Source organism: Rhea americana, unplaced genomic scaffold (genome assembly GCF_003343005.1).
Source record: "Rhea americana isolate MKP2758 unplaced genomic scaffold, rheAme1 scaffold_7, whole genome shotgun sequence".
Taxonomy (NCBI): domain Eukaryota; kingdom Metazoa; phylum Chordata; class Aves; order Rheiformes; family Rheidae; genus Rhea; species Rhea americana.
The window spans coordinates 8,247,771-8,275,493 of record NW_028186867.1 but is presented as its reverse complement, the minus strand read 5'-3'; the positions used below and the strand labels follow the sequence as shown (position 1 = coordinate 8,275,493).

The 27,723-nt window shown below is 35.2% G+C and overlaps 1 protein-coding gene across 2 annotated transcripts in view; it reads right to left on the bottom strand.

Moving 5' to 3' along the window:
- Nucleotides 1-3,224: 3,224 nt before the first annotated feature.
- Nucleotides 3,225-27,723, bottom strand: part of HERC2 (HECT and RLD domain containing E3 ubiquitin protein ligase 2) — a 113,421-nt gene continuing 88,922 nt past the window's right edge. For both annotated transcript variants that reach the window (XM_085321494.1, XM_085321495.1), the window contains exons 71-92: nucleotides 27,136-27,267; nucleotides 26,253-26,411; nucleotides 26,039-26,157; nucleotides 25,520-25,645; nucleotides 24,412-24,567; nucleotides 24,195-24,310; nucleotides 23,843-24,041; nucleotides 21,411-21,625; nucleotides 20,505-20,682; nucleotides 18,513-18,674; nucleotides 17,442-17,533; nucleotides 16,307-16,446; nucleotides 15,060-15,247; nucleotides 14,160-14,357; nucleotides 12,489-12,572; nucleotides 9,857-9,998; nucleotides 8,797-8,991; nucleotides 8,586-8,698; nucleotides 7,552-7,742; nucleotides 5,612-5,717; nucleotides 4,847-5,059; nucleotides 3,225-4,238 (exon numbers count right to left, since the gene is read on the bottom strand). In XM_085321494.1, coding sequence (XP_085177620.1) covers nucleotides 3,966-4,238; nucleotides 4,847-5,059; nucleotides 5,612-5,717; nucleotides 7,552-7,742; nucleotides 8,586-8,698; nucleotides 8,797-8,991; nucleotides 9,857-9,998; nucleotides 12,489-12,572; nucleotides 14,160-14,357; nucleotides 15,060-15,247; nucleotides 16,307-16,446; nucleotides 17,442-17,533; nucleotides 18,513-18,674; nucleotides 20,505-20,682; nucleotides 21,411-21,625; nucleotides 23,843-24,041; nucleotides 24,195-24,310; nucleotides 24,412-24,567; nucleotides 25,520-25,645; nucleotides 26,039-26,157; nucleotides 26,253-26,411; nucleotides 27,136-27,267 — 3,497 coding nt within the window. In that variant the 3' untranslated portion in view covers nucleotides 3,225-3,965. The remainder of the gene's footprint in view (nucleotides 4,239-4,846; nucleotides 5,060-5,611; nucleotides 5,718-7,551; nucleotides 7,743-8,585; nucleotides 8,699-8,796; nucleotides 8,992-9,856; nucleotides 9,999-12,488; nucleotides 12,573-14,159; nucleotides 14,358-15,059; nucleotides 15,248-16,306; nucleotides 16,447-17,441; nucleotides 17,534-18,512; nucleotides 18,675-20,504; nucleotides 20,683-21,410; nucleotides 21,626-23,842; nucleotides 24,042-24,194; nucleotides 24,311-24,411; nucleotides 24,568-25,519; nucleotides 25,646-26,038; nucleotides 26,158-26,252; nucleotides 26,412-27,135; nucleotides 27,268-27,723) is intronic.

Here is a 27,723-nt window from a genome sequence, read left to right as displayed (position 1 = left end):
CTACAGAGCATCTTTTCTCCAAGATAGCAGTGAAATACTTTACACAAAGGAATTAATTCAAAAGCCTGCCCGCTAAGAAAACAAAACATAGCCTTGTCTACTTGGTCATTCTTTTCTCCCTCTCAAGACCTTTCAAGCGGCATCCTAGTTTCAGAAAAAAATATAAAATGTCATGTCTTCACCACAAACTTCGCATAAAAGGCTAGAAGAAGGACTATCCTCCTAAGGGGCTGAAAGCACTGTAACTTCTCACTTTTTGATTCTACACTTTCATGCATCTTCTTTTGATATTAGTTACTGCTAAGCAGGACATCGTACTCGAACAGCCACAGGGACTGATCCACACAGGCACTTCCGCCCTCCTCCTCCCCCCCCCCAACACATGCTGCTGAAGCTGCCATAGTGAACTAAGGAGCTACAGTTCTTTCTCGGACATTTATTTTAGAAAAGTGCTGCACCTCAATCCTGCAAGGCTTATCATCAGTACTGAGCAAAAGCCCAATTAAAATTGAATTTCTTTCCAGTAACACTGATCCGTTTACAAAGTAGATCCTTAGATCTCTGTTGAGGATACCAATTTTGTACGGTATCCTCAGTGTGGCTCCACATCCTCAGCAGAAACTTCCAAAAATGCTTCTGCTGCAATCTTTTTCAGATCATGTCAGTGCACAGCATCAACACTCTTTGGAGAGAGCTGATCATGGATTATCACTACCTAGAAACAACTGAAGTAATTATATTCTGAGTTTCTGTGAAATTTCTGCATGATCTTACTCTCTGGCCATCAGATTATTATTAAATGCAAAACTGATGAACTGTGCATTGTAGAGATTCCACTAATATTCACATTTAAGACAAATGGGTAAATCAGCAGGATCTTTTACAAGTATCCAGAACATCAACTCACAAGGAGTTTGTATTACATTCAGTTTTTTGCTTTCCTGCAGAGTTTTCACTTGTTAAGGTAAGGACATGCCTTTCAGTTACAGAATAACTTTCCCACTACTCTTACTTACCTGGGGTTCAAGAGTGTAAAAGAACAATGTTGGAATGTTTTAATTAAAACCTTGCTTTTTACTTGTAAGACTGATCTGAGGATTAACCTCAAAAGGTTACATCTATAGGAAGCTATGCATCTGCACATTTTCCTTAAACCTACGTATTTGCAAGTGAAGATATTTTGCCAATAAGATCTTTGAAAGCCACTGCTTCCTTTTTTCCTAGAAGGAGTGCTGTATGGTTGAGTTTTGCCTATAGCCTGCTCAGAAAGATGCTTTCAGGGAGGCAGGTCCTTATTTACCCTGGCCTAGAGACTTCTTTGACTAACATGATACTTAGGAACAAGTACCACGATTGCAGAAGTAATAAGGTATGTGTCTCCTAAAGTCCCTGATGGAACTGGATGACTTCCTCTCCTTATGCAGAGGCTAATTGCAAGCCATCAAATAATTTTGGAGAAATCATTACTCAGAGTTTATTCAGACAATAAGGAACAATTTAGAACACTGGAAGGAAATTTGCTCTTAGTCTTCTGTAATCTCATTATGGCAAAGCTTTCTAGTAAAAAGCCCATCATTTCTTCCTTTGGTTTTAAAGGGGAATGACATATGAAGAAGGGAAAGGACAGCAATTCCTTACCTATCTGAAAGGTTATTTTCCCTGTCAGAGTAAGGATTTGCATCTAAAAGCCAAATAAGAGCCATTCTCATTTTTCGACTGCTTGAAACAATGGTTTTTCAAGAGTGACAATCTGCCAAAAATACTGCAGGTCAGGGCACAGGTGACAGACCTTCACATTGTTAAAAGAGCATTTGAGACACTCCAGTTCGGATGGAAAAGCAAAGAAAAAAGATTTAAAACCTTCCTTTACTCCATTAACTCATTAATGACGTAAATCACTGCCTTGCCAAAAATATTTTTGCCTTCTTTAGAAGAAAAACACTTTGATAGTTTTTTTCTGAACAAATTACAAAACTTTTCTGTTTTAGAGTAGTTCATACGCTCCTGCAGTGGGGTTTGAAATTCAAGAATGGCAAAAAAACTCAAAATCTCAGTCCTCAGGCTTGTGGCATTTAGGCATGACTTATCCATCGTATCTTCTGAAAATCTGAACACACAAGCTCTTTGATCAAGCTTAACGCCTGAAGAGCTTCTGTGTTACTATGCTAAATGACAGTAGATGACCACATGAGCACTTCTGTACTAGATTCTCCACTGTTCTATACCTCAGGAGAAATTCAATTCAACAGCAAAGATGAAAGAGATTACTTAAGTTTGAGGGGTTTGCATCTTTAAGATGCAAAAAAGGCTCAACTTTTTCCATCACTAGATACAGAAAATCTGGAGTTGATAGCACAAGCCTGAATTCTAGAATCTCCAGCAAGAAGACAGAGTATCAGTACAAAGGCATTCACTGCAAGAGATCTTCAGCACTACATAGAGGTCTCTAAAGCTCAAGGAATTTCAGAACTATGACATTTTGACAAAGAACAGACATTCCAAAATAGCAATGAAACTATCACGTTTCAAGAAAAGTGATTTGATGACCACAATTATTTAAACATACGGAAGATGAAATAGAAATCAAATATAACCACCTCTGAATTCTAGTAAGTTAAATATTCACATATAACTCTCTTAATAATTACTTACAAACTGGTAAGACATTATCTTCTACTGTGCTTTGCCACAACTACATTCTATCTTCCTACTCTGAAGAGACTATTTACCTCACAGAACACAGTATCTGCCTGAAGGCCACTTGACCTCAATGAGTTACTCAAAGATGCTGCTTTAGACACAGATTTCACAATCAAGTTTTGTAAAATACTCTGAATTTATCATCAGAGACAATATGATATATAGTAGCTTCATATGCACTTCTGTCCCCATTTTCAGCTACTTGAAGACATCTGTCCCTTACACCTCCTCAAAAGTATTTTCACAGGTCTACAAGAACAAATTCACTGTTATTGATGAAAGTAATGTTGGGAACAATTGCAAAGAAAATACATATGATCCCTACTATTACCTGGTTGTGCAGACTTGCTTTGAGTTTCCTACAGCACTTGCTCTGTCTTTGATAATGCACCTATCATGGTTACATACTGGTGGAGCAGTAGCAATGTTTATCAACAACTGTAAACCTCAAAAAATTTCTTAGTATACCTCTAGCAATATTCATTCCATGCAACAGCTGTATGACCATAAAAAACATGGCAAGATTTTCTGTGGCAGAACTTTTATTTGGAGGGAAATTATAACTTTTGCATTTACATGGCACAAATTATATACAGTACACTTTCCATGATAAGAATTACGATGCTGTTTGCAGAAAGGTATCAAATTTGAGATACATAATGCATAAGCTAAAATATACAAATCAGGGGTGGAAGTGAACCTAACGGCCATCTTTTTTATCTATAGAAGTATTTCAGGGAATAATGTTAATTCAATGTTCAAAAATCTTTAACAAACTTCTAGTAAAGTTAATTGAAATATTTATAATACTATTTAGTTGTTGCACAGTATTTCCAATATACAATCAAGAAGATGCACAGAACACAACACTTAATACGAAAAAAAATTAAAAAAACCTATTGCACCCACAATTTAAAGGTTTCACTGCCTTTTGGATGCTGCACTACCATATTTATATAAACATTTACAACACTTCAGTAAACACAAAGGTTCTAAATATAGTGCAGCATTATGGGGGGTCACTTTCAGCTCTTAAAATAAATGTTAAATGCCCATATACTGTGCCATTTATTCTAAGCTGATGATTTAAGCTGTAACCTTTAATTCCTACTGTGAGTAGCAAACACACTCTCCCCATGTTCAGAAGATTATCATAACTCTGGCTATACATACTCTATGTTCTGAACTCTAAACTGTCCTTGGCTTCATTATCATTTTGGCATTTTGCCTCAGTGCTTGTGACAACTATTTCTTACATTATTTTCTTAATGCCCTGTTAAATAGTCCTGTGTAGAATCTGAAGCAAAAGAATCTGCATCTTCATTATCAGAATCATCACTACTGTCATCTGCAGCTGGTTCTCCTGTCAGTGCTATCCGGGCATAATCATCAGTGTCTATGGACTTGCAGAAATGAATGGCATACTTCAGTTTTTCCTCTAGTACCTGCTTACAGGAATACCTGGGCAACTTTAGCAGAAAGAAGCAAGTATATGACTCAGGAAGGAAGTGGTCTGGAGGATTGTATTTATCCAATACCTGCCAAAAACAGAAAGAACAATGTCTGATCCACTGTCCAAAGCGCAAATAAATACTGAGATACTTTAGAATTTTTTAAATAGGATGTTAGATTTGTGATTCTGATGCTACACTTTCTTAAAAGAACAACAAAAAAAAAAATCAATTTTACCTACACTATATAAAACAAACAAACMAATTATAATTTTACTTGATTATAAATAAATATATGGTTAGGAACAATCTTAAAAAAAAAATTGTAAAACATCAGCAAATACYAAAGCATGATTTCAGTTAAAATTGTGTTTATGAATTTAGCTGAAATGATTATGGAACTAAATAAAATGCTATATAAATGCCAGCCAAAACAATTTACTACTGACACTATCAACAGCTATAAAAGTAAAMAGCTGGGAAACTTAAGAGGAATATCTACTTGCCAAACACGAACGAATACACAGAATCAAAAGAAAAATATTCATGCACGTTATTGATCTCTGTTGCACTATCAAATCTACACTGAAGTTTGATATTGAAGGTTCAGTAAAATCAGCCTGTTCTTTTATATGACATACTATTATACCTCCACTAGCTATTTAAAATAAAACTCCCATGCCCTCACCCCTTACCTGAATAACAAAGTCTCTCCCTCTAAAGTCTGCGATAGTCCTGGGCAATCTTGTTCTGCCCCAAACAAAACGCAAGAAGAGAGACCGTTCTGTGTTGGAGAAGGATTCCATCACTTCCCAGAACCACTGTATCAAGGAAGCAGTTGGTTCTATGCCTTTATACGTTGCTACAGATTTCAGAAGGTGAAGTGGAATATCCGGGCTTCCACATACCTGCAAAATAAAACATGATGGTAGGATAAAAAGGCTGATCAAATCAATTACAGATTATTTCTTCCCTCCATTCTCTCAAAAGTTTTAATCTGCTTTTACATTGACAAAATGAATATTTAAATATTTCAAATATTGCRCACATTCTTCTATTCAAATGATAATACACACACATCTTTCCATCATGGGGCATAAACTAACCTTCCTACATATTCCTAAAGTGCACACACACACACAAATTTTTTTACTTGGGAAGAGTATGTCCAATTTACCTTTAACAATGCAAAGCTACGAGTACTGCTCATGACCTTCCACCAAACTGCTGTTAGAATTCAGTAGGTCCTACTTTTTACTCCCCAAAATAATTCATTACCTCCCTGCTCAACTATATCAATGTAATTTTTTAAAAACACTTTCTAGTCTTTGCTTTGACAAAACATTTGCAATCACAGAATAAATACTGTAAATAATACTARTATGTGGGCTTCAGATTAGTGCGGAATATGTGAAGCATCTCACTCAGTCTGAGAGAGGTAGCAAAGTAGAAATCAGTACCATAGTTTCTAGTTCATATCCTGTAAAGAGTGAAAGTAGAGGAACGGGAACAACACGGGCCATCCCCTCACGAACTGCTGCAACTTGTTCGTCAAATTCATGAAGTCTGCAAAACATTCAAATTTCCATGAACACCATTTCTAACAATTATTTAACCTAATACTTATTACTGTATCAATGCATTCTGCACATGTCCCCAGCTATGTGCCAGAGAACATCAACAGACACTTGTCGCACAAGAGATTTCCCATACACCACTTCCTACACCAACTCACGTATAGCAAGCTCAGTACGAAGTGCCTACCAGTATTTTGGATATTTTAATTCCAGTATTAGTGGGGAGCTGTGCCTAGCAAGAATGGATCACTATCACATTTGGAAGCACCATTTCCTTGGGAAAAGAATGTCTGTGTTTTAATATTCTGCCCTCAAAATTTCTAACATAATGTCTGTCCAGTGTTAAGAGACACAAGTCTGAACKAAAACATGAGGCCTGAGGAAAGGAATTACTGTACTGTAAGACGATCACAGATAATCCTAACATTTCTGCTGCTRCCTATGATTTTTGCTTCCCTCCCCCCACCTCCTTCCTGTCGGACTAATTTCCGAGCTCCCCAAACCTGAGATTCACAAGCTCCATCCTCAGACTTTTCATCACCAAAATAAACAGAGATATCTCAGGAGAAACTTTGTTTTATACATATACTTTTTCACATGGATTCTATTCAGATGCAAGTCTTCCTCTCAAGGGCTTCATGTAATTTAAATATTTAGATTGGTATCAAGTTTTTTAATGTGTCTACCAAAGGAGTTTTAACTGTAAAATGCTTTGGAATAGCTGGTATCCTTTGAGAATAGCATATAACAGCAAGAAAATGAAATCATTTCCTCACAGGAATTAAATGCTTCAGTAATCATTTTGTATTTTATATAAACATACTGTTTATCCATGGCAAATGGAATTYCTCTCTACTGTCAAAAAGAGATGCAAGTGTTGGCTCACAACTATTTATAGTAGAAAACTTTTATAGAGAAACAAAGAGTGTAATTTAAATAGTTGCTGCAACTAATAACCATGTATGAAATGATAATGCAGTCTAGTTCAAGTGTTCACTAAAATAGTTAACTGTAGTGCAGAGAATAAAGCAACTGTAAGTCAGTCTCTCCCCAAAATTATCTATTTTCCACAGTTATATATAGGCTATGGCCACAGTTTCACATAGAGATGCCTATTTACATCTTAAACGTTCTTGTCCAGATTAGGTTAGTTATCTAGGTATCTAAGTAACCAAAGGCCTGTTTTCACAAATGCCAAAAAAATGAATTCCCACTGGCTTCAGTGCAATGTTCAGCTGCTTGGCAGCTGTGGATGAAATGGTCTACATATGGATGAGAGAAACTTATTTTATGGTATTCAGGGTACGAACATTTGGTATCAGGCTTTTAGAGTTAGATGGGAAAGGAGTAAGAATTAAACTGGGACTGCTCTTGACTTCAACTGATAATATATAAAACTGTAGGAGTAGTAGCATTAAATCTAAGTTCACGTCACAAACAGCTTAATGATCTAAATGGATGAGAGAATATATACAAGATGAGACCTCAAGTGTACTACTTCATCATATAGAAAGAAGGGCATTTCTTCTCCTGTAAAATTGTCAGAACTGCCCTATGAGAGCAGCTATTAAAATCTAGCCTATTAATTTATTTCCCAATTTTTAAAAACTCTTTCCTAAAAATTAAGTTTAATCTTTTCTCCTTTGGGAGATTAAAAGAGATCAGAAAATCAACACTATAATCACATCAAAATATTAAAATGCATGTATATAAGAGGTTGAAGCAGCATATTGTTTAAAAGGTTACACCTACCATTTTCTTTAAAAATATAGAAAAAGTCATTATTACTCATTTGAATAATTTGACTGACTTATTCAACAAACCTGTAGTTTATTGCCAGCCTCACATATTCAGCTCTATTATCCAGTGTAATATGGGTGTACTTGGAGCTCAATTGAATGTCTTGACCACTTGCATTAGGCACAGTAAATGGCAGGCTCATAGCTTCAAACTCTTCTGAAGTAGCCTCRTTGTCTCGAATGTACATAAGCCCAGGAATAAAATCTTTATCAACCTTTTGAAAAAAAAAATCCAACTCTGAGTTAAAATCAGTTTATTAGCTTTATACCACAGTATGTCTTTTATACCAAAAGCATTGTGTTAAATGTCTGATCACAACCCAGCTAACTGGATTTCAAAGCAAGAAAATAGTTCAGTATTTTACACAAAATCACATTATGCTGGGGGCTGTAAGGGACATGTTCTCGTTTTCAATCCTTTTGGGTAACATTTGCCAAGAAACTCTATTATGTAAGAAAATGGATTTAAAGCTTAAAGACATAATAACCCCTATGTATTCCAAAGCTGGTTTTGGTACAAAAGGAATCATCTTGACAAGTAAATGACTCAGTGCTGTTACAGTAAGTACATTTCCAGATGACAGTAGTTAAAAAGCAGCTTTTCTTCAAACAAAAGACCTGTTACTCTAAATCACCCAAGTTCAATAAACAGAAACTGAAAGTTTGTGATGTTTCTTATGTGGGCATAGGTTATTTTCAGTAGTAGTCTGGATTTAACTCATTTTCCTTCACTTTAAAACAGTGTAGGTTGTGTATCCAATCAGTTACTGCATCTCAGCAAAAAACAGGAACAGCTATGGAAAGGTTTACTGGCAAGCAGTTCAGCCACAAGTATTTATCTAGTCAAATCCAAGATCTGTACGCTCTAGAATTCAAACGGGTTATTTAACTACTTTTAAAAGACTTTAAATTTAATCGTAAGTACAAGTAATCTTTTTATGCTGCCAGTCAAAATACCGTAACTATGCAGACAGCAGGGAAGCCAATCACCAGACAAGAATTCATGCTAGTGTCTGTCTTCTGTAAGTTATATCCCTACACAGAAATGTCATACTTACTTCACTGAGATCAGCAATTGTTAGGTTCATTCCCGCAAGCTGTTTCCACACTGGTTCAGCCAGGTTGAGACTCAGAGGGCTCCCAGTACGGATAGCAATGCCCAGTAGTACCCCTGCAAGTTTAAACATATATATATATGTATGTTTAAAGATTCACAATATTCTGATCACGTAACTCAAGTAGAAAGTCACAATGCTGCTAAGAAGTTACCCAGAAAACGAAACATGTTCATATGTAAGAGAGACTTGGCAGCAGGATTTAACAGGAAACAGTCTCTGTTAGCTCCAGATTCATCTCTTCCATTTGGAGTCACAATTAGAAGAGGGGTCAGTCCATTCTGAAGCTCCTCACACATTTCTGCAATTGATTCACTATAACCTCCACCACAATCGTCCACAGATTCACCTTGGGAAAAAAAAAAAGAGCTTAAAATTACATATTGGTTCAAAAACATGTTTTAAATTAAGTCTTGAAATAAACTGCATTTCATTCCATAGGGATAAGTGGTTAAATAGAACTATGCTAGAAGCTTTCATATGAAAACACTTTCATGTTTTCCTTTGGGTTTGGGAGATTTCCAGCTCCCTGTAAAACTCATATCTAGAAGAAGAAAATCATTATCTAGACGATATAAATAATTTTTTGCTAGAGTATAAATAATATTTTTGTATAATACAGTAATTAAAGCAGAAGAGAAGTAGGAAAAGAGAGCCCATGCAATACATAATTCTTAAGTGACATTTTAAACTGATAAACTTTGATTTAGATATAGTTCTACATATACATACACACTCACACACACACAGTAGATAAAATGGTTCTTCAATCTATACTATTTTTCATCAAAAAGCTCAAAGTGACACATACATTATAAAAATAACTCAAATAAAACCAGTTAGCCAGGATTATCTACTAAATCTGACACCTCAAATAGCAGGTTTAGGTTCTGGAGAATGTTCACTAAGCAAAATTGGTGCCTTTTTAATTTAAGGACAGTTGTAGACACATTTAAACTAATGTTGAGTTTGTTTTCTTTAAGAAAAAGATCATTTTAAAAAGGTCTTTTTGCTACCTAACATTTTGACATTTTGAGCATCTTCCTCTGCCTATACATCTACATTGTCTTCCTATCCTATCTCTTCCTTTTTTCATGGCCTCCAAAAAAAAAGGAAAAAAAAAAAAAAAAAAAAAAAAAAAGAAAAAAGAAAAAGGGGAAAAAAGAGGAAACAATAAAGTTAAATGCAAAGTAGGTGGGAAGTAAGGTTCGTACCAACAAACTTGACTTTCCAAACACGATGAGGTAGCAGAAGGCTATCCGGGCTGAAAGAACTCATTTTCGCACACATCTGCCCAAAAACTGACTTTGTACCATCAGGTCCAGCCAGTCCTCCCTTACTCCTAGAACGTTTTACCTATCAAATAAGCACATCATACAAGTCATGATAAAGACATATTTCACCTGGCATCAATATGCAGATCAGACCATAAGATTACGTTTATAAAATGTTAGTGCAGTTAATGAAATACTTCCAGAGAGACACACTTGATCTTGTATATATGTAATACACACAGAGGAAGAATTTTAAATTATAGCACTGAAGTATTTTTCACTACCACCTAATATCTAATATTCATCCCTGGATACAGATATCACAGAATCCTACTATGTATCCTGACCATGTTCAGGAGGATGAAAGCAATTACAATCTCAGGTTATTATGAGCTCAGGAAGATTGCTTCTGACCTGAAAGCAAGATACACCTACACATTAAAGAGAAAAAGGTATTAGTTGCAGGAGAGCTACTCTCCAATTTCTGCAATTGTTACTACCACTGTGACCCAGCTGTTTAGTCAACTATCGGTGATTACTAAGATCATCATCATTTACGAACAGTGCAAACTCCAAGATCTACACAATAAAATAAAATCTTGAACTAAGCCTGGACTGGTATGATCAGAGATGCTGTTCTGGGACAGTTCACTTCAAGGACCATTCCCAAGAGGTAATGCAAACTCCATGAAGTTTGGTTTCTTCTACACTACATTATCTTCCAATAGTCCTAAACAGCCTCTCTGCATTCAAGCTTGCCCTTGTGCTATACCTCAAAAGTATAAAACATACCCTCAATTTCATGATATGAAAACACCAAACTGGCACTCAGGTGCAGTGTAATCCTCACATTATATTTCAGACACTTTGAACATGAAAAATACACGCACAAAATAACTGGGGCCTAGAAAAGAGCCAGGGCTAAGTAGTCTGCAATGTGGATGAGACTTTCTAAAAAGTGACCTAATACATATAAAACTTGACCTCAGTACACGTAAGTAGTGTCTAGCTTGCTTTTACACAGCTAGTTAGACAGCTGTTTGGTCCAATTCTGTTCTTCAAAAAGACCACTGAATGACAAAGTAAGTTTAGGAATTATTTTCAAAAACAAGTCTATATCTGCAAAATAACTTTAAATTAAAAATTCATCTATTCATTTTATACTATGGAAGATAAAGAAGTGAATTGACTGCAGAATATAATACATTAATCCATAAGGAGAAGAATTTTCCGAAAGCAAAGAAATCTTAAGTCTGCCTGAAGTTAAACAAACTCAGGCTACAAAYAAGATGCACGTTCTTAACCTCGAGAACAATTAAGAAATTGTGACCCATATTTGGCGCTGCGTGTTCAAGTTAGATGACGAAAACAGTCTCTTTTAGCTTTCACCAGAATAAACCCAGGACACACTCGTATTATAACGGTATTTCATTTCCACAGAAGCTATGATAAAGGAAAGCCCTGCACTTACCAGTCCTTTTCTGGATTTAAAGAGAATAAAGTAATGAACTGTAACACAAAAGCCTACCTTTACTAACTAAAGTGGAAACAAGATATTAGGAAATAAGTACAACTTATTCACTTGTTTCCTACTCAAAGTTAAGTATTTGCACTGTTTATTGCACCTTCTGAATTCACAAGAAAAATGGAAAAAGTAAAGTATCTGGTACTTTCTTCAGTTTCCATTTCCTAAGTAATAAACTAAAACAACTCATTTCAATCATATAATGTTATCAGGAGAATTTTTAAGTACCCACAGGAAAAGGCAAAGGAATATAATACAGCCTACAGTTCAACAAAACAAACTCTAGTTCATTAAGTTCATTTTAACTACTTAGACAAAATTTTCAGTTTCTCTATTCTAAACTTACAGAATAGGTTTTCTTACTTTTTATAATATAGTAAAATAATAAATAATTAATTAAATAAATAAAACATTAAAGGAAAGAAATGCATGAGGAAGCCCAAGCTTCAGTCTGTTTAAATGAAAACAATGTTTTACTATTCTATGTTACTGAAATACTTATGGAAAAAGATGTATCTGGCCTAAGGCATGACATTACATTTTCTAACGTCAATGATAAGGGGGAAAAAAAAAGCCCTTTTATATAAAAACAATTCCACAATCCATATGACTACATGTAATGACCAGCAAACGACAAGAGTTTATCATCTTCTAATTACCTTCAAGGGCATTTTTTTCATGTTCTCTGTTACGAAAGCAACAGCTGAATAATTCATATGATCCTTTGGGAAGGTAAGACAGACATCAGAACCACCACTCCCTCAAATAATACAATCCAGTATATCTTGAAAAAGCAGTCCTTTGTCAAGCAGGACACATTTTGCCTATCATAGTCCAAATAACATATTTAACATTTCAAGTCAAGAAGTGCCCCTTCCCCCTCAAAAAATTGTAGACAAAAATGTACTGAAAAGAAAACAAACAGCCCTTGCTGTGTTATGCTTTCTGGTTCTCYGATATAAATCCAGAAACATGAAGAGACTTTACAAGTGTACAGCAGTGGGGGCTAAACATACACACTAGACTCAAAACTTTAGCCTAAGTTACCTGTATTCTGTTGAGCTCTACAACAGGCCCATGCTGACGATCTCTCACCATAGTTGCTTGCACAACTTTTCTGAAAGCTGCCTCCTGAAAAAAGAAAATACAAAAAATTAGAACAGCGGCAATCAAATAAAGATGCACATATTTCAAACAAAAATGTACTTAGTTCAACTCAAGAAGATCAAGATTCTACAACAGAACAGAGAAATGCATCTTGCAATACTATTCCTTCAGCAACTTCCTTCTGACTATATCACTCAAACTTTGAGTAAAGGCTCAAATTCTCCAAGTCTCTCTTTAGAAGAAATGGAAATAAACATCAAATATTTCTGAAATACTCAAAAAATAAACAAGCAGGCAAGAGCAACAGAAGATAAAGCTGTGAGATGTCATTTAAGGAACATGTTATTTGTGCTAATAAAATTCAAGTCTGAAATATTTAGGATAATCAAAATAAAAAAGTCTCTCCTGTACCACTCCTAACTATGGTTGGTAAGATTTTAATCTCACTGGCTTCAGTTATTACTAGACATCCAAAATGTCAATGATTTCAAATATATGGTAGTTTATACCAAACTAATAAATGTATATGGAGAAGTACATCAGGAAAAAAAAAACAACCAAAAAAGCTAAAGAACAGACCATAATGCTTAAGGAAGGCAATAAACTACAAAATCAAAAACAAACTTTTCATGCACATTTAAACACCTGAATTTCACTAACTAAAGATTTGTCTCAATTTTTACACTGTCAGTTTCAAGTAAGCTTTATCAGAATTTAAGTCTTTCAAATCTCTATTATCTGACTTGGAATTCTTAGATATGAATACAGCATCACAACTTTGGTGTCCCTGTTGAATAATTTTAACATTAAATGTGTCTAATATCACATTTATCATGTATCTGAAGCTTTTCTACAACTGTTGTGCAGACTCAAAACTAAACAATGTTGAATGTGCCTCCTACACATCTATTTCTATACCTAACATAATTTACATTAAGATTTACAAGTGTTGTGAAGATTGTATCTAGGATTTCCCTTTGGTTTTTCACAGATTTTGATGAAAAATGAGTGGTCTTTTCTTGGTCTGTTAAGCATGTGTTGTTCTGCTGAATTTCTCCACTACCCAATTCTTTTGTTGTCTAAAGACAGATACTTGTAGACAACACATGTTAAGGAGTCTGGTTATAAGCCATATGTCTTTGTTACAGACACAGAACAGCTCTGCAGAGAGCAAGCAAAACATTAACTGCTTCTATTTTAAAATACATTTCATAGTAGAATTTGGTTGTTAATACAAGGTTATCATTCTTTGTTAAACATATTACTATGACACTGAGAAAATTCAGACTCAAAACTGATGATCACACTGAAAGTCAGTTATCTTTTTAAAGGTTTTCTGTCTCTGAAGTTTTAAATTACTGCTGCAACCTTCAGGACTTGCAATTAAATGGATTTCCTCATGACTGACTTTCCTTATGACTATGAAATTCTATGTTTCTTTACCACTGGAGWCTGAAACTTTAATCCCCATCTGAAATATGTTTGTTCCTGCATATAGTTATTGCCTCAACTACTATACCACCTGGCTATTACACCCRAAATACAAAAAGCAGACCAACACCATAATGACACCTATCTTGTGTTTCTTTGAAAGTATATTTTGGAAAATACCTTTCCCTGCGATATCAGTATTCCCCGTAATGTATCAAATCCAACTGAGGGTCCTTGGCCAGTTTCATCAAGCCGTCCTTCAAGATCAAACATTGGAATACAAGGACAGAAGAGTTCAGAAATGTGATGCAACAGCAGAAGTCTGTTTCTCAATGAAATGATAGGTATTTCCTGTAGATGATTGTACTCCATAGGAACCTATGGTAAAGCAATCATATCTGAATATAAATTTGGAATTATTATACACTGGATTTTATTAAACAAACAGAACAACAATTTRTAAGATTTGTAGGCAAATTTGTATTCTTAGACATTCAGGTATTTGCTTATTCATGCTGTCAAAAAATAAATACTAAGTTCAGTTTTGTATAAAACATTAACAGTATCCCTCTAAACAGAAAGTTTCTGAAAGTATTAAAAACATAACAGCTAGATTTTTCTTGTTATTCCAAACCTTACAAATTTCATTATCCATAAATAGACACATTTTACATCCTGCCATCACTATACCCAAGCATTATGCCCCAATACTGCAGCTAAAAGATTCAATGAGGGAGAAATCGAATATTCAGAAATCAATCTCCTTAAACAAAAGCAAGCAGTAAAGAATTCACTTGGAAGGCTGAGACTTTCATAGCTGCAAGATGGCACTCATATTCCTTTCGATCTGCAAACTAAGTTATTGTTTAGAATTGGATTGGTAATGAATGAAGAAGCTTTCTCACCTCAGAAAATTGGAATCTTTCTTTGGAAATATAGAACTAAAAAAAAGTAAGTGGTTCAAGCATGAGGTGAAACAAAAGCATGTTAAACTTATTCAGAGATTTAGAATCTCTGAAAGAGCAACAAGAAGYATACGAAACAGGTTTAAAGTCTGAGCGTAATAAGTCAAAATATTACCTGTGTAGGGAGCTTGCCAGCATTRGCAGGTTTGCTGGTTGACCAAGCTAAAGTATGTGCAGAGCCACAGGCTACTCTGTTGATCTTTTTACCCTGAAGTGCTGCAACTAAGCGTGGTCTCTGGATAGCATTAGTTGTTCCATCTCCAAGCTGTCCTTCGTCATTATCTCCCCAYGTATACACTTCCCCTAAAACAAAAACAAACAAGCAAACAAAAAAATTTTTTTACTCCTTCTGAAGCTAAGCTGAGAGTTGTATTTTCTTTTTATTAGCATTTATAAATCATTTAACCCAATGAGCTCTTGGTCTATAACCAAGATTTYTAGGTCTGCCTGTAACTCTGAAATCCATTATCTAGTAAAACTTGACTGTCAGGGTTAAGATCACATTCTGAATGTCTGTACAGCACATATTATTTCCTYGTAGTGTGTAGGTCATTTAACGTTCTGTACAAGAACAGGAGAAAATGATGGGGTAGGAGAATAACAACAATGACAGATACACCAGAAAGAGTCTGTATTTTACAGTTCTATAGCCAAAAAGCTGTTGTTAAAAAAAAGGGGGGGGGGAGGAAGGGGGAAAGGAATGATTTAATGTGTAAGGAAAGATCCTATAACAGATTGTATTGCTATACAGGACACTAAAATGTGTGTTTACTGTTGCAAAGCAATTGGAAAATACTTTTTAAGATAGCAACCTTGTTTCTAAGCATTCATTTTGTGCAMCTATATCCTATTTCACTAGCATCTATAAAACACTCAATCATTGTGCAGACTGATTAATTAAATGGGGAAAATGAGTTTCCTACAAAGAATATTCAATATCTCAAGCCACTCCCTAAGAAGCAGTAGTTTGCCTCACACTTCATTTACCAGATTAAACACCTGAGCAGGTTCAGAAGATCCTCTTAAGAAAAAAAAAGCAGCAGAGTGCATTCATTCAAGTGCTTGATCGATCTGTAACTGCTTTTAGAGCTCTGTATTTTCTTTTGATCATTAGCATTTACAAAATTTAATTATTTATTTTTTAGTTAAGTAACTAAAAATCTTCAGCTAGGTTTATGTGCTCATTTTAAATCAATTATATACTTGCTACTAAAGAAATATGCAACAACTGCAAACACAAAGTATGTCCACACACACACACAGGACTAGCATTTCTAGCAAGTACATCTAACCAAGAGGTAAAAAATATTTTTTTCCTCAAATTCAGTATTGAGAACTAAGTAATTTATTTGTTCTTTATACCATCTTCAGTGCAGCAAACACAGTGCAAAGACCCAGTAGCAATCGCAATGACTTTCTTTCCTTGCAGTCCCTGCACTTGTCGTGGTCTTCTCACATGGTCATCAGATCCGTGACCTAATCGATGATAATCTCCTTTGCCCCTACACAGAGAACATACAACATTACAAAACTGTTCTTACTCTTGGAAGAGCAAGAGGACATGGAGTGTATGATATTTTGCCTGTAGGTGTAGTAACAAACAGTCCAGTAACAAAAAATTTTTGGTATTTAGTAGAAACAGTAAGGTTCTGCCTCCCACATACCCAACATTAATCATTCCTAGCTTATATGACATGATGTGATTCTACTAACACTGTAAAAATACTTCCAAGTTGTTGATGTGAAATTTATGTAACACACAAAGCCAGGTAACACAATCATGTAACTCTGACTCTAGTACATTGTTCACACTTATTCAGTGCAGGTCTTTTTAATCACCTTGGCAAGCTTTATTTTGTTCCTCTTAAAAGGATCAAGGATTAGAGGCATTCAACTGCAAAAAGAGCAAGTTTACTGGCCTCAGAAACTGAAACTTAAACCATATACAGCTTAAAAACATCTCTAATGCTACAGGCAACAAGGTGGAGGGGAATGTGGGGGAGGTTTTTTGTTTTCTTTTGTGTTTTAAACTTTCAAGTGTGATAGTTTAAACTACAAAAATTAGAACTGTATAGAAAGATTCARTCAATGAACTGAATCAACATCCTAGAACTACTGTCATCACAATATAGATAGAATGTTTATAACATATGAGAATGTTATTTATGCTGTTTTTTTTCCCACACATGACACCTCAGGCTTACACTTCTACTAACCTACCGAGAACTTCTGCATCTTGCAGTAGTCAGTGCCTAGAACAACTCTGGGCTCAGTTTTCCAAGACAAAATACTTTTTTCTTTTTCCATTCAAATGGCGATATAAAAAACTCCACAAAACAGTATATTTTATTATTAATCAAGACAGAGAAGCTCCTAAAAAACTCCTAAAACATTTTTGACATGGGGAGGCGAGGATTGAAACAGTGAAGACAAAACAACATTAGTATCTGCCATAGACCAAATTACATCTAATATTGTAAATATGACTAATGCTTACCAGGTATATACCGCTCCAGATTTGGTAAGAGATACAGAAAATTGTGATCCACATTCTACTTTAACCACTCCAAGGCCTGTGAGAGAATCAATCTAGGAAAATAATATCAAATGAAATCAAAGTTAAGCTGTCTCAAGGTTCATAGACTGCATTGTCTTTGGTATGACTTTAGGAAAACATATAATATGCAAATGTGAGAGTGACTATGTATATTTATTAATAAAAGTGCATCTGTAGATCATATAGTGGAATTCCACTCCACTCATCTTTCTACCATTTACTTACTAAACATTAAAAAGAAGCTCATATTCAGAAAACTGTTGATGATCTCTAGTATRTTTTCTCTTTTAGTCACTCAATAATTGCTCCTTCTTTCCTTATCCTATACGAGATTAATGAGGTTTAAAACATAAATCAGCTATTCTCACATTAAGTCTTATCATGCAATAAAAAACAAAATACTATTTGGGATAGGCTGGTGGACTTTAACCTTTAAGAAAGATTAGAGTGGGGACACCTGCGTCCAAGTAATAACATCTCATTCTGGACTAAGAATCTGAACTCCACTAATCACAAGTATACACAGTGAGACCCCTAAATGTTTTTCAACCCACCAGCATTAATCATTGTTAACAAGTGTTGTTATTAATATCAGATGCCTGCATGGATTTCATTGTTCATACACAGAGAAACTGTAAGTAAACCAAGCATTCATATGAAAAAGTTTAGTATAAAGCAATATTGATGACCCCTTCTGGAATGAAGCTATGATTTCAGCAGTCTGAAAAGTTATTAACACAAAGAAATATGAGGAGTTGCTCAGAGAAACATACTGTTTTGAGAGTCATCAAAATAAATATTCCTGGAACCAGCTATATTATACAAAGAGAAAACCTGCAGGCATAACTTCAACAGTCAGCACAGAAATTCAAGACCAGTCTTGAATTAACAACAATCAGGAGAATCCAGATATCCCAAGATGGGTCAAAGTTTGCACGTAATGACAAATCACTCTTCAGTGTTCTCCATTAACCCCCACAGAATCTAAAAGAATGGAGAAAAAAAAAATACCTTCATTGGTACTTTACAACCATCACTGCCTCCTCTTCCAAGTTTTCCATAATCTCCATCACCCCAGGACCACACGGTATCATCATCAGTCAGGCACAACGTCTGCGCATCTCCACTGCCACAGGCTATATCAATCACACGATAGCCCTGGAGAGCTTCCACCTGAAAGGCAATCACCATTTTTTATCCACAGTACAAGACTAGGTCATTTAGTTCCACAAAAAAAAGACAACCCAGCTTGGAGAGATTCTTCATAAAAAGTACAAGTCTCTCACACCTCAGAATCAACGAAATAAATGTAAGTCAAAGGGCCTTGTACTTCTCAAACTAACTAAATGAGAATTCGCTATATATTTTAAGATAGATTATTCTTTAATTGGTGAACTACTTAAAATTTGTCCTAAAAAAAAAAAAAAAAATCAGAGAAAAACCTCCTGCAAAACATGGGTTATCAAAGGCTATATTCTATTTACATAAATCCAGGCTCTTTTGTTAAGTATGATATATACTAAATAAGAATGCTTATTTTCAAATAGCCTTTTAGTACAATTTTCTATCACTTACATCAGAATCTGAATTTAATCAATAGTTTAACTTTTGAAATGTTGCCATCTAGTGATGAGATATGGAATTTGTATTCACAACATGAAAGAGTGTTGACCCACATAAACTATATCCTCCTCATAATCATCCCTATTTGAAATAAAGGATTGAGGGAGTCCAATTCATCAAGATCTGCATGGAACTTCATATACTTCAACTCATCTAGAGCTTAGTTATTTTTATACAAAACCAAGTGCATGAAATGGAAAAAAAAAATGAAGAGTAGGACAGGCTGGTAGATTTTGGGCTTTTGGGGAAAAGGAATGAGAGCATCTGGATACAAATGATAAGGTCTCAAAGTGGACTGAGAATCTGTAATACTTCATCCCACAAAATCAAGCACTGAAAAAAGTTAATACTTGCATGACTGTATACAAACACATACATACAGCTATGAATAAAAGCTATACATTAACATTCAATTCAGTTCAACTAATGCAATATTATCTTTTTGCTGTATTTCCAACAATAGAAGGAGAGGGAATAAAATGAACTGTCAGTTCAAAGGTAGGACAGTTTAATAATACTATTTTAATTTAAAACTATCATAGCCTACTCAGCAGGATTATTACAGAGTTGGAATTATAACAACTCACCAGCTAAATCAGTATAATCCGCTATTTCTACATTCAGTACTGCACTTCACAAATTTTCAAATTTACCACTTAGGAAGAATCAAATGGAAACAGCTGTATTCATCATCTGCAATTGCTTAACTCAAATTTGTTTAGCAAATAAAATTAAATACTTAGTATTAGGATAATGCTTTTTATTAATCATGAGAATTAAGAGTATAATTACTATATCAGGAAAGAAGTAGTTTGCAAGTGACTTTAATTACCTATCACTGTAATCACTGGTAAATGCTTTTCCAAAAGTAAACAAAGAGGGGAGCTAGCAGACAAGGAGCTCACTGTCTACTGTCAATGGAAAATGTTCCTGGAAGGGGTGGAATTACTTACTGAGGAAAGGGTTAATTCACTTCGGAGAATCAGAAATAGGTGGTCAGGGTGCATCTGAAATACCACCACCACAGAAGGGAACCAGGGGTTACAATGACACAGAACTGATTTACAATTGTCACATCATATCCTTATTACCAGATCCAGGTGCCACTTAATGGTTTGTTTGTTGCTTTCAGTGTTTTGTTTTTTTTTAAAAGTCCTTCTTCCACAATACAAATTCCTTATAAGCTGTTTAAGGATCACTAGCAAAGTTTTGCAGCTGTATTTTCACTTCGTTCTTTTATCCCATTCCTGTTTTCTAAAACAACCAATTACTGTTGATTTCCTACATACATATACATAACATCATTTCTTCTGCAAGCARCTACTAATCAGAAGCTAACTGGCACCAAGATTGTATGGAATGCCAAAAAAGATTTCTTACCAGTTTAGGTTTTAGCTGGTCCTCACTATCTCCATGCCCAAGACGTCCGTATCTTCCCTTTCCCCATGTATAAAGGTCTCCTGCAGCAGTAATACATGCACTGTGTGCTCCCCCAGCAGCAATATCAACCACTTCTATACCTCTCAGAGATTCAATTACACGAGGACGATCACAAGGGCTGAAATACAAATATTTGTTTAATCAGAAATTTTAGAATATTCATTTTCAGCAAGGTATGGAGATAGCATTTTAGAATGAACATAAGGACACCTAAAATAACCAAGTACTTATTTTTGCTCTAGTTTAAGATCTTTAGGTTTAAATAGTCATTCAGAAGTATTTTTATAGGTCTACAAAACCTACAAGTATTTACCATACATTACAATTCAGCCTTTCAGGTAAATTGATTTCCCTTGAGATTAAGCCAGACCTAAACATTTATCCTTGAATCTATCAGTCTCATTTAATACATTTTATTGAAATTTCTAGTATAAAAAGTACTGTTATCCCCTATAAACTCCAACGTCTCTCCTTTTGCATCAGAATGTTGTTGCTGCTAACAAACAGAACTGCTCTTTTATCTAGGCAACAGTGGATTGGATCAGGAACAGAATGGCAGTTTTGCTCCCTGAAGTGCTTTTAAGTGCTGAATACCTACAAGATGGATCTCAAATGAAATTCGCTGAACCTCAGCATGTACAGATGTGTTAGAAAACAATTACAGAAACCAGAGTGACCGTTAATCTGAAAAATATTTTGTGTTTCTCTACTTTAAAAACTTACATCTCCACGTGACTAAGTAATATTGGCTTGAATGCACAGGCAGTACTTATATGAGGCTTCAAAAATGTAGCAAATATAATAAATGCCTACTACATTTTTTAAAAGAACATTTTAAAATGTTACCTTCTGTTTCCATGACCAAGTTTACCATCTTCTGCCTCACCCCAAGAATAAACCTCTCCCTCAGAAGACAATGCCAAACAGTGTTTTCCTCCCGAGTTCACTGCAACTTTCTTTATAAACACATGTTGAATGGATTCCAGTAAAGTTGGAGTAGAAACCGACTCTGTTCCTCCAATTCCAAGCCTACCACCTGCTCCATATCCAGTGGCATACAGCTTTAAAACAAAGAATTAAATTTAATGTTGCTTGCCTCTTGAATAAGTACATTCATCATATCTGTACAGAGGAATTCTTAAATGTATACTAGAATAAAACTAAAGGAAAGTCTCAAAAGTTTCTTACATGCCCCTATATTTCTTGAGAATTCAGGAATCAGTGTACTAACAGCAAGAGTTTTGATTTCAAATTAAAATTAGTTTTGTTTTAGGACTGAATATAAGCTACCAATATCACTGTATATTCTACACAGAGGGTTCTTGAGCATATGAAAAAGAGAGGAGGGAGCTGCATTCTCATTTTGGTGTTCATAGTGCCCTAGAAGACATGACAGTCTACGGACAAAGGCAGAACAAGTTTAATCAGTGGTAATACTTTTTCTTACTAGATCAACTAACATGGATGGAAAAAGTAGACAGGCTTTGGATAACTTAAATTCTTCAACTCTGGAACAAAAGAGGTAGACTGTAAACTTAAGTACACACTGAGCGAAACTGCTCAAGTATGCTCTTTCCCCCTTAGGGATGACCACATTATTATCCAAGSTCCCTTCCTTACTCACATGCTCTTTACTGCATAGGCACTAACTTATTTTTCTTCCAAGGATAATCTGATATATATCTAATTAAAGTCTATACAACTACTCTCAATTTAGTATTTAGCTTTAAAGTCTGCTGCTTGAAGAAGGCCTGAAGAAGGTCTAGTGTCTCTACAAACTGTCTACTTTTCCAACTCTAGAAGYTGATCTAGAAAAAGAACAGTTCTACCAACAAATGCAACTGTGACTTCATTTTGCTCAACAGCTGTTCTACATCCACAGGAGYTGCTTCCCATGGCAATTTAGATGATCTTTCAAGCCCAGACAGGGAAAATTCAGCAGCTGTAGCATAACACCATTGAGTTTCACAAGGCAGCTTTATTMTGGCATACTCAAACATACTATTTCAGGCACATGTATACACATTCTGGAAAACAATTTTTCATACTATCTTTAGATCACCACAATCTTACCTTAATTTAAAAAATTAAAGGAGACATTTCTTGTAACCAAATTTCAATGTGGCAATCCTGTCAAAATCTGATTACTCTTACATGAAATATAATTCTATAATCATAGAAAAAAATTCTAGGTTTTTAAACTTTACCAAAAATATAGCTTTCATTTTAAAGATAGATTATTCACATGTATTTTCCTTAAAAATAGAACATTACCTATATTTGAAAGCAGAACACACAAATTCTAGTATCTCATATGGCAGGAGTGAAAATAAGGCTACATTCAAGCCATTATGAGCTATTTCTGACTTAATGGATTTTGTTTTAAAAATTAGGACTAGTTATGTAAAAGTATAAAGATGCCATAACTTTGTGTGATGAATTTATAAAATCATCTATCACCTGTAGGTCTCCTTCACACATTATTATTCTAGACTTTTCTGTGGAATACACTTGTAGCACAGTTGCTTCTTCCCCTTCCATTCCATAAATAYAGTTAAATTCTGCTTTTCACCCCCTTTTTTGTCTATCCTAACGTAATCTCTCTCAACACAGTTGAGCAATGCCATTAAACTTTTTCTTATCCTTTTCTGAAACATTAACAAGGATGATACTGACTGCTGAGGACACAATCATTATAGTATCTCACTAAATGAATATGTCTGTTTCAAYAAGCTCTAGCTTAAATTCTTGATCACATTCTTAACACAAGCTGTGATCCACATCAAAAAAAAGACTTTGTGAAATTTGTATTTTCCCTTTCCATTCTTCATGCTATGAAGAGCACCTCACGGTGCTCCATGTCACTGAAAGTTTATTTAAGCGTCTATGAATTAGATCCTGCAGCATACAGGTTTTTAGCCAACCTAGGACAATCTTAGACTCCAATTACAGCTCCCTCTTCTGAAGGTAACACAATCATCTTCACCTTTTACTCCCTCTCCTGTTTTATGAGATACTGCAATTATTTATTACTTGTATTCTGCTCTATTTGAAAATTTGATCACAGTTTTGGATTGAGAGCTAAACTATGCATGCCTTGTTTCATGCACTTATTCATGCTTTAATACATCAGATTCCTAGGTTGCCCTGGCAGAGTTGGTATCCTTTTTGTTTGGTTGTACATGTTATGCACATTACTTTTGATTCAGCCAAATCCATTCTGCCTGAGAGAATGAAATCTGCCAGGGCAGTCTAACAATTATTTATTGTATCCTTACTTTTCCATCAGCAGTCACTGCAAACAGAGTCTGTTCACCACCAATTAACTGCACTGGTCTAAGGGTAGCAAGAGCTTCACATGGAGTTGGAACTTTGACTTTTGCCCCTTCGATTCCTCCAAGCTGTCCTCTGTGATTATGACCCCAACCATAAATAGTTCCACTGCCTCCAGCTGAAAGTGTCCAATCATCTGGTCGCCTGTAGAAAATTCAAAATAGGAAAACAAAAATGATGAGACCTCTTAGAAACAAAAAACTGCAAAAAATATCAGTTTATCATTGTACAACAACGATGTGTCGAAAGACCAAACAGTTGAAAGTTAACCAAACAGTGACAGCTGAAAGAAATAACCTATTCATCCACTGGACAAGCTGTTCGTCCTGTTCTCTCTTAAAGACATCATGGCTCTCATGAAGAACATCCATATTTTCATTATCTGCCATTAATTCTCGGATTTTCTTTGCTACCTGCAAAATATTTTGGATTAAACAACATTTACTTCCACGATAGTTGGCATAAAATGGTTTAAAACTCAGCAACATTTAAACATTTAACATTTCTGCAATACCTCATCAAGGAAAAGGCGAGGTAATGGTGTCCTTTTATCAAGAGCCACGGCAACCCTGGATGCCATGCAGTATCTTCTGAACCAGGCCCATTTGTGTGTCTCTGCACAGCAAGGGAGGGTGTCCAATTCTAGATCACAAGCAAGAGCCACAAGTACCTACAAACAAAAGAATTTTCAGTGAACACAGTTTCAAAGAAACATATAGTGTAAGGGACATTCAGAGYCATCTTCATTTACCCTCACTACTGAGGCAGCATCAAGTGTACTCAGAAAATCTTCATGTATCTAATCACTTCCAATTCAGCAATTTTCACAAACCCTCTGTGAAAAACACTCCTAGGAATAATTATCYTTTTAAATTAGCTTTTCTATATCAGATATCATATGCCAAACATTTTACCCTATTTCTTTCCTCCAATTAAATCATTTATTGTCTTACTAGTGAACATGGTGAACAATGGATCCCTTCTTCCCTGTAAGACCTTTTACATATTTTATTTTCCTTAAGTTAGATAAACCCAATTTCTTTAACTTTTTACTACAGAGTAGGCTTTTTTAGACTTTTACTCTTGTTGCTCTTCTCTAGACTTCCTCAAAAAAAATTTATAAACAAGCTGAAGTATAGGCTCCAAAACTGAACAGCCTTCCATTTGAGATATTCTCGTATTTGTTCCAACTAGAGATAAACAAAATTCTTACAGTATTTAAATAAACAAAAACCCAGACAGTACTCCTAYCAGGACCACCCAAAAAATCAATTGTAAGAAAAGTCATTTAACTACACATTACTACACTTCCAAGATGTTTTTCTGAAGTATCTACCTCTGCCTAGCTAGGTACTCCTCTTCTTGTATTTGTATATTTGATTCTCCTCCTTTTAAAGGTTGTATTCTGATTTTGTCTTTATTCAATTTACTCTTAATAATTTCAGACCAATTCTTCCACTAAATCAAGATCCATCAACACACCCTTTACAAGAAGTTTCTGATATAGGACTAGATAAGCATGACAGTTCTTGCGTGAAAAAAAAAAAAGAGAGAGACAGAGAGAGAGAGAGAGAGAGAGAGAAACTACACTAACGAATTACATATTGTTTTTATCCCATTACCTTAAAGAAAGGGCTGTGAAGCAATTGTTTGCCACCTCTCACAATGGGATCTTCATAGTCAAACTGTCTCTGCAAAGCTTCTGGAAGACCTTTAACCAAAGCAGCTAAAGCACTGCCTGTAAAACTCTTAGAGAAACCACAGAACAATAGAGTTAGTGAATATGCTTAACATACGTATTAAGAAAAGTTACTTAGATGACTGTGACGAAACCTTAATAGCTGTAGTTTGGGAATTTATGTAAAGTATCATTTCCAACCTGTTCCTAATACAAATTTTTCTATTGCTTTCTGACAATTGCAGAAACAAGCAGTTGCATGGACACAGAATCTGAATTAGCTTTTTTTCTAAAATTAAGTCCCTTTACAGACTGGCAGAYTTACGGAAGAAGGCTGGCCGTTTGCACATTGCCTATTTCATGGTTAACAGTGAAAGCCTTGTACATCAAGGCGAGYATTTTCAATGCTTCATGTAAGATTGAATGTGAAAAATGTTAGCAAAAAGCATCTTTCACTTCTCACCAAAGTTCGTGTTTCTCCATCATTATCCCCCAGAATCCGGTTGATGTTAATAGACTGGCCAAACTCTGTTGTGAGCAGCTTCCGTAGTCTTTGTAAGGCCCACATTCTATGGCCAGCAGCTAAGGAAACATAAGCACACAAAAACAGTCGTTTGACTATTTGAACAATCATTTTAACTTCAAATAAACAGAGATAGTTTTAAGACTGCACCTACCTAAGGCACTCAGTTGAGCACATGCTGCAAGAGAAGCTGCCAAGCGAGGAACTATACTCCTGTTGGAAGCAAAATTTAAGCGAAAATCCAACAAACACGTAACCAAATCCATTGAGGGACATGAAAGAATGCAACGATCTGAGAGAAGGTCTTTAGGGCCTGCAAGAAACAAAAAGAAAAAACAAAGAACAAGAAAAAAAGAGAAAGAGAGAAAGKTTGGGAAGATTTGTCCCTGGACTGAAATAAGAATCTAATAAGGGCAGGACTTATCTGAGCAAGTACAACAATTTAGAATGCCAGCCTATATCTGTGTAAGTCCATACCAGCTCCTTTTGAGAGGAAGAGGCACTTTCATAACACACTTTCGTAACACCATTTAACATATTCCAAAATGGGTGCCTAAGTAAAAACATTAAAAAAACAAACACACACACACACACACACACACACACACACACACACACACACAGAGCTTCATGAATTGTACCTCAGAGGTTTCTTTGATGGAGAAGCAGACTGGAGTGACTAGGTTGGACAAACCGCATGAAATTAAACCAAACAAATCTCGCACAGTCCCCACAAAACTAGTACTTTTAATGAAGAATTGCTCTAAATTCTTAAATTAATGAAGAATTGCTCTAAATTCTTAAATTCTAATTGCTCTAAATTACTAAATACAACAAAACATTTTTATTTCCTCCCTATGTACAAGTGCACCTTTCAGGACTTTCTTGAAAATGCTTACTAAGTGTGAATGAAAATGTTTCTATTTAAGAATGTGAAATTTTAGCATGTAAACCTAGATCATGCAATAAATATAATCATAAAACAGAAGTAAATCTACTCTCTCTCCCCTCCATAAAAATGAGATATGGTACCTTACCTGCAGCCGGCATGATAGGGTAAACAGTGAATCGCCATCCCCATCCATTCACAGAGCCGTCACTGATGAACTTCCACTTCAATTCATCCCCTGGAATTCGCAACTCACTAGACCAATCTGACCACTCACGACCTGTTACAGGAGGTAAGAGGAATATATTCATCTATATTGACTGACATTTATTGAAGCCACTCACAGAGAGCAACTTCCCTTTATTTATGACTATATATTATAAACCTCACATAATTGAATTTAAGAAAGAAGTTATACAAAGCATATAATGCTACTATAAAGCATCTGCAATCCAAGAGAAATGATGATATTATGATGCTATGTTAAGCAAACTTAATTCTTAAACATGTCAATTGCTAACAAGTGTCCTCAGTAGTTCTAATGCTACAAAGAGACATTTAACAGATCTAACTAAAATCCACTGTCCTATTTTCAAATGATCTTTTCTTATTACAAAATTTGTATCAACATACAGATGAATTTAAGCTCTAGGGCTTTTTCCAAGCAAGAATCCAATCAGAAATAGCTCAGTAATAAAAAAAAATCCGTAAGTTCATCTGAAAAAGTTTGGAGAGA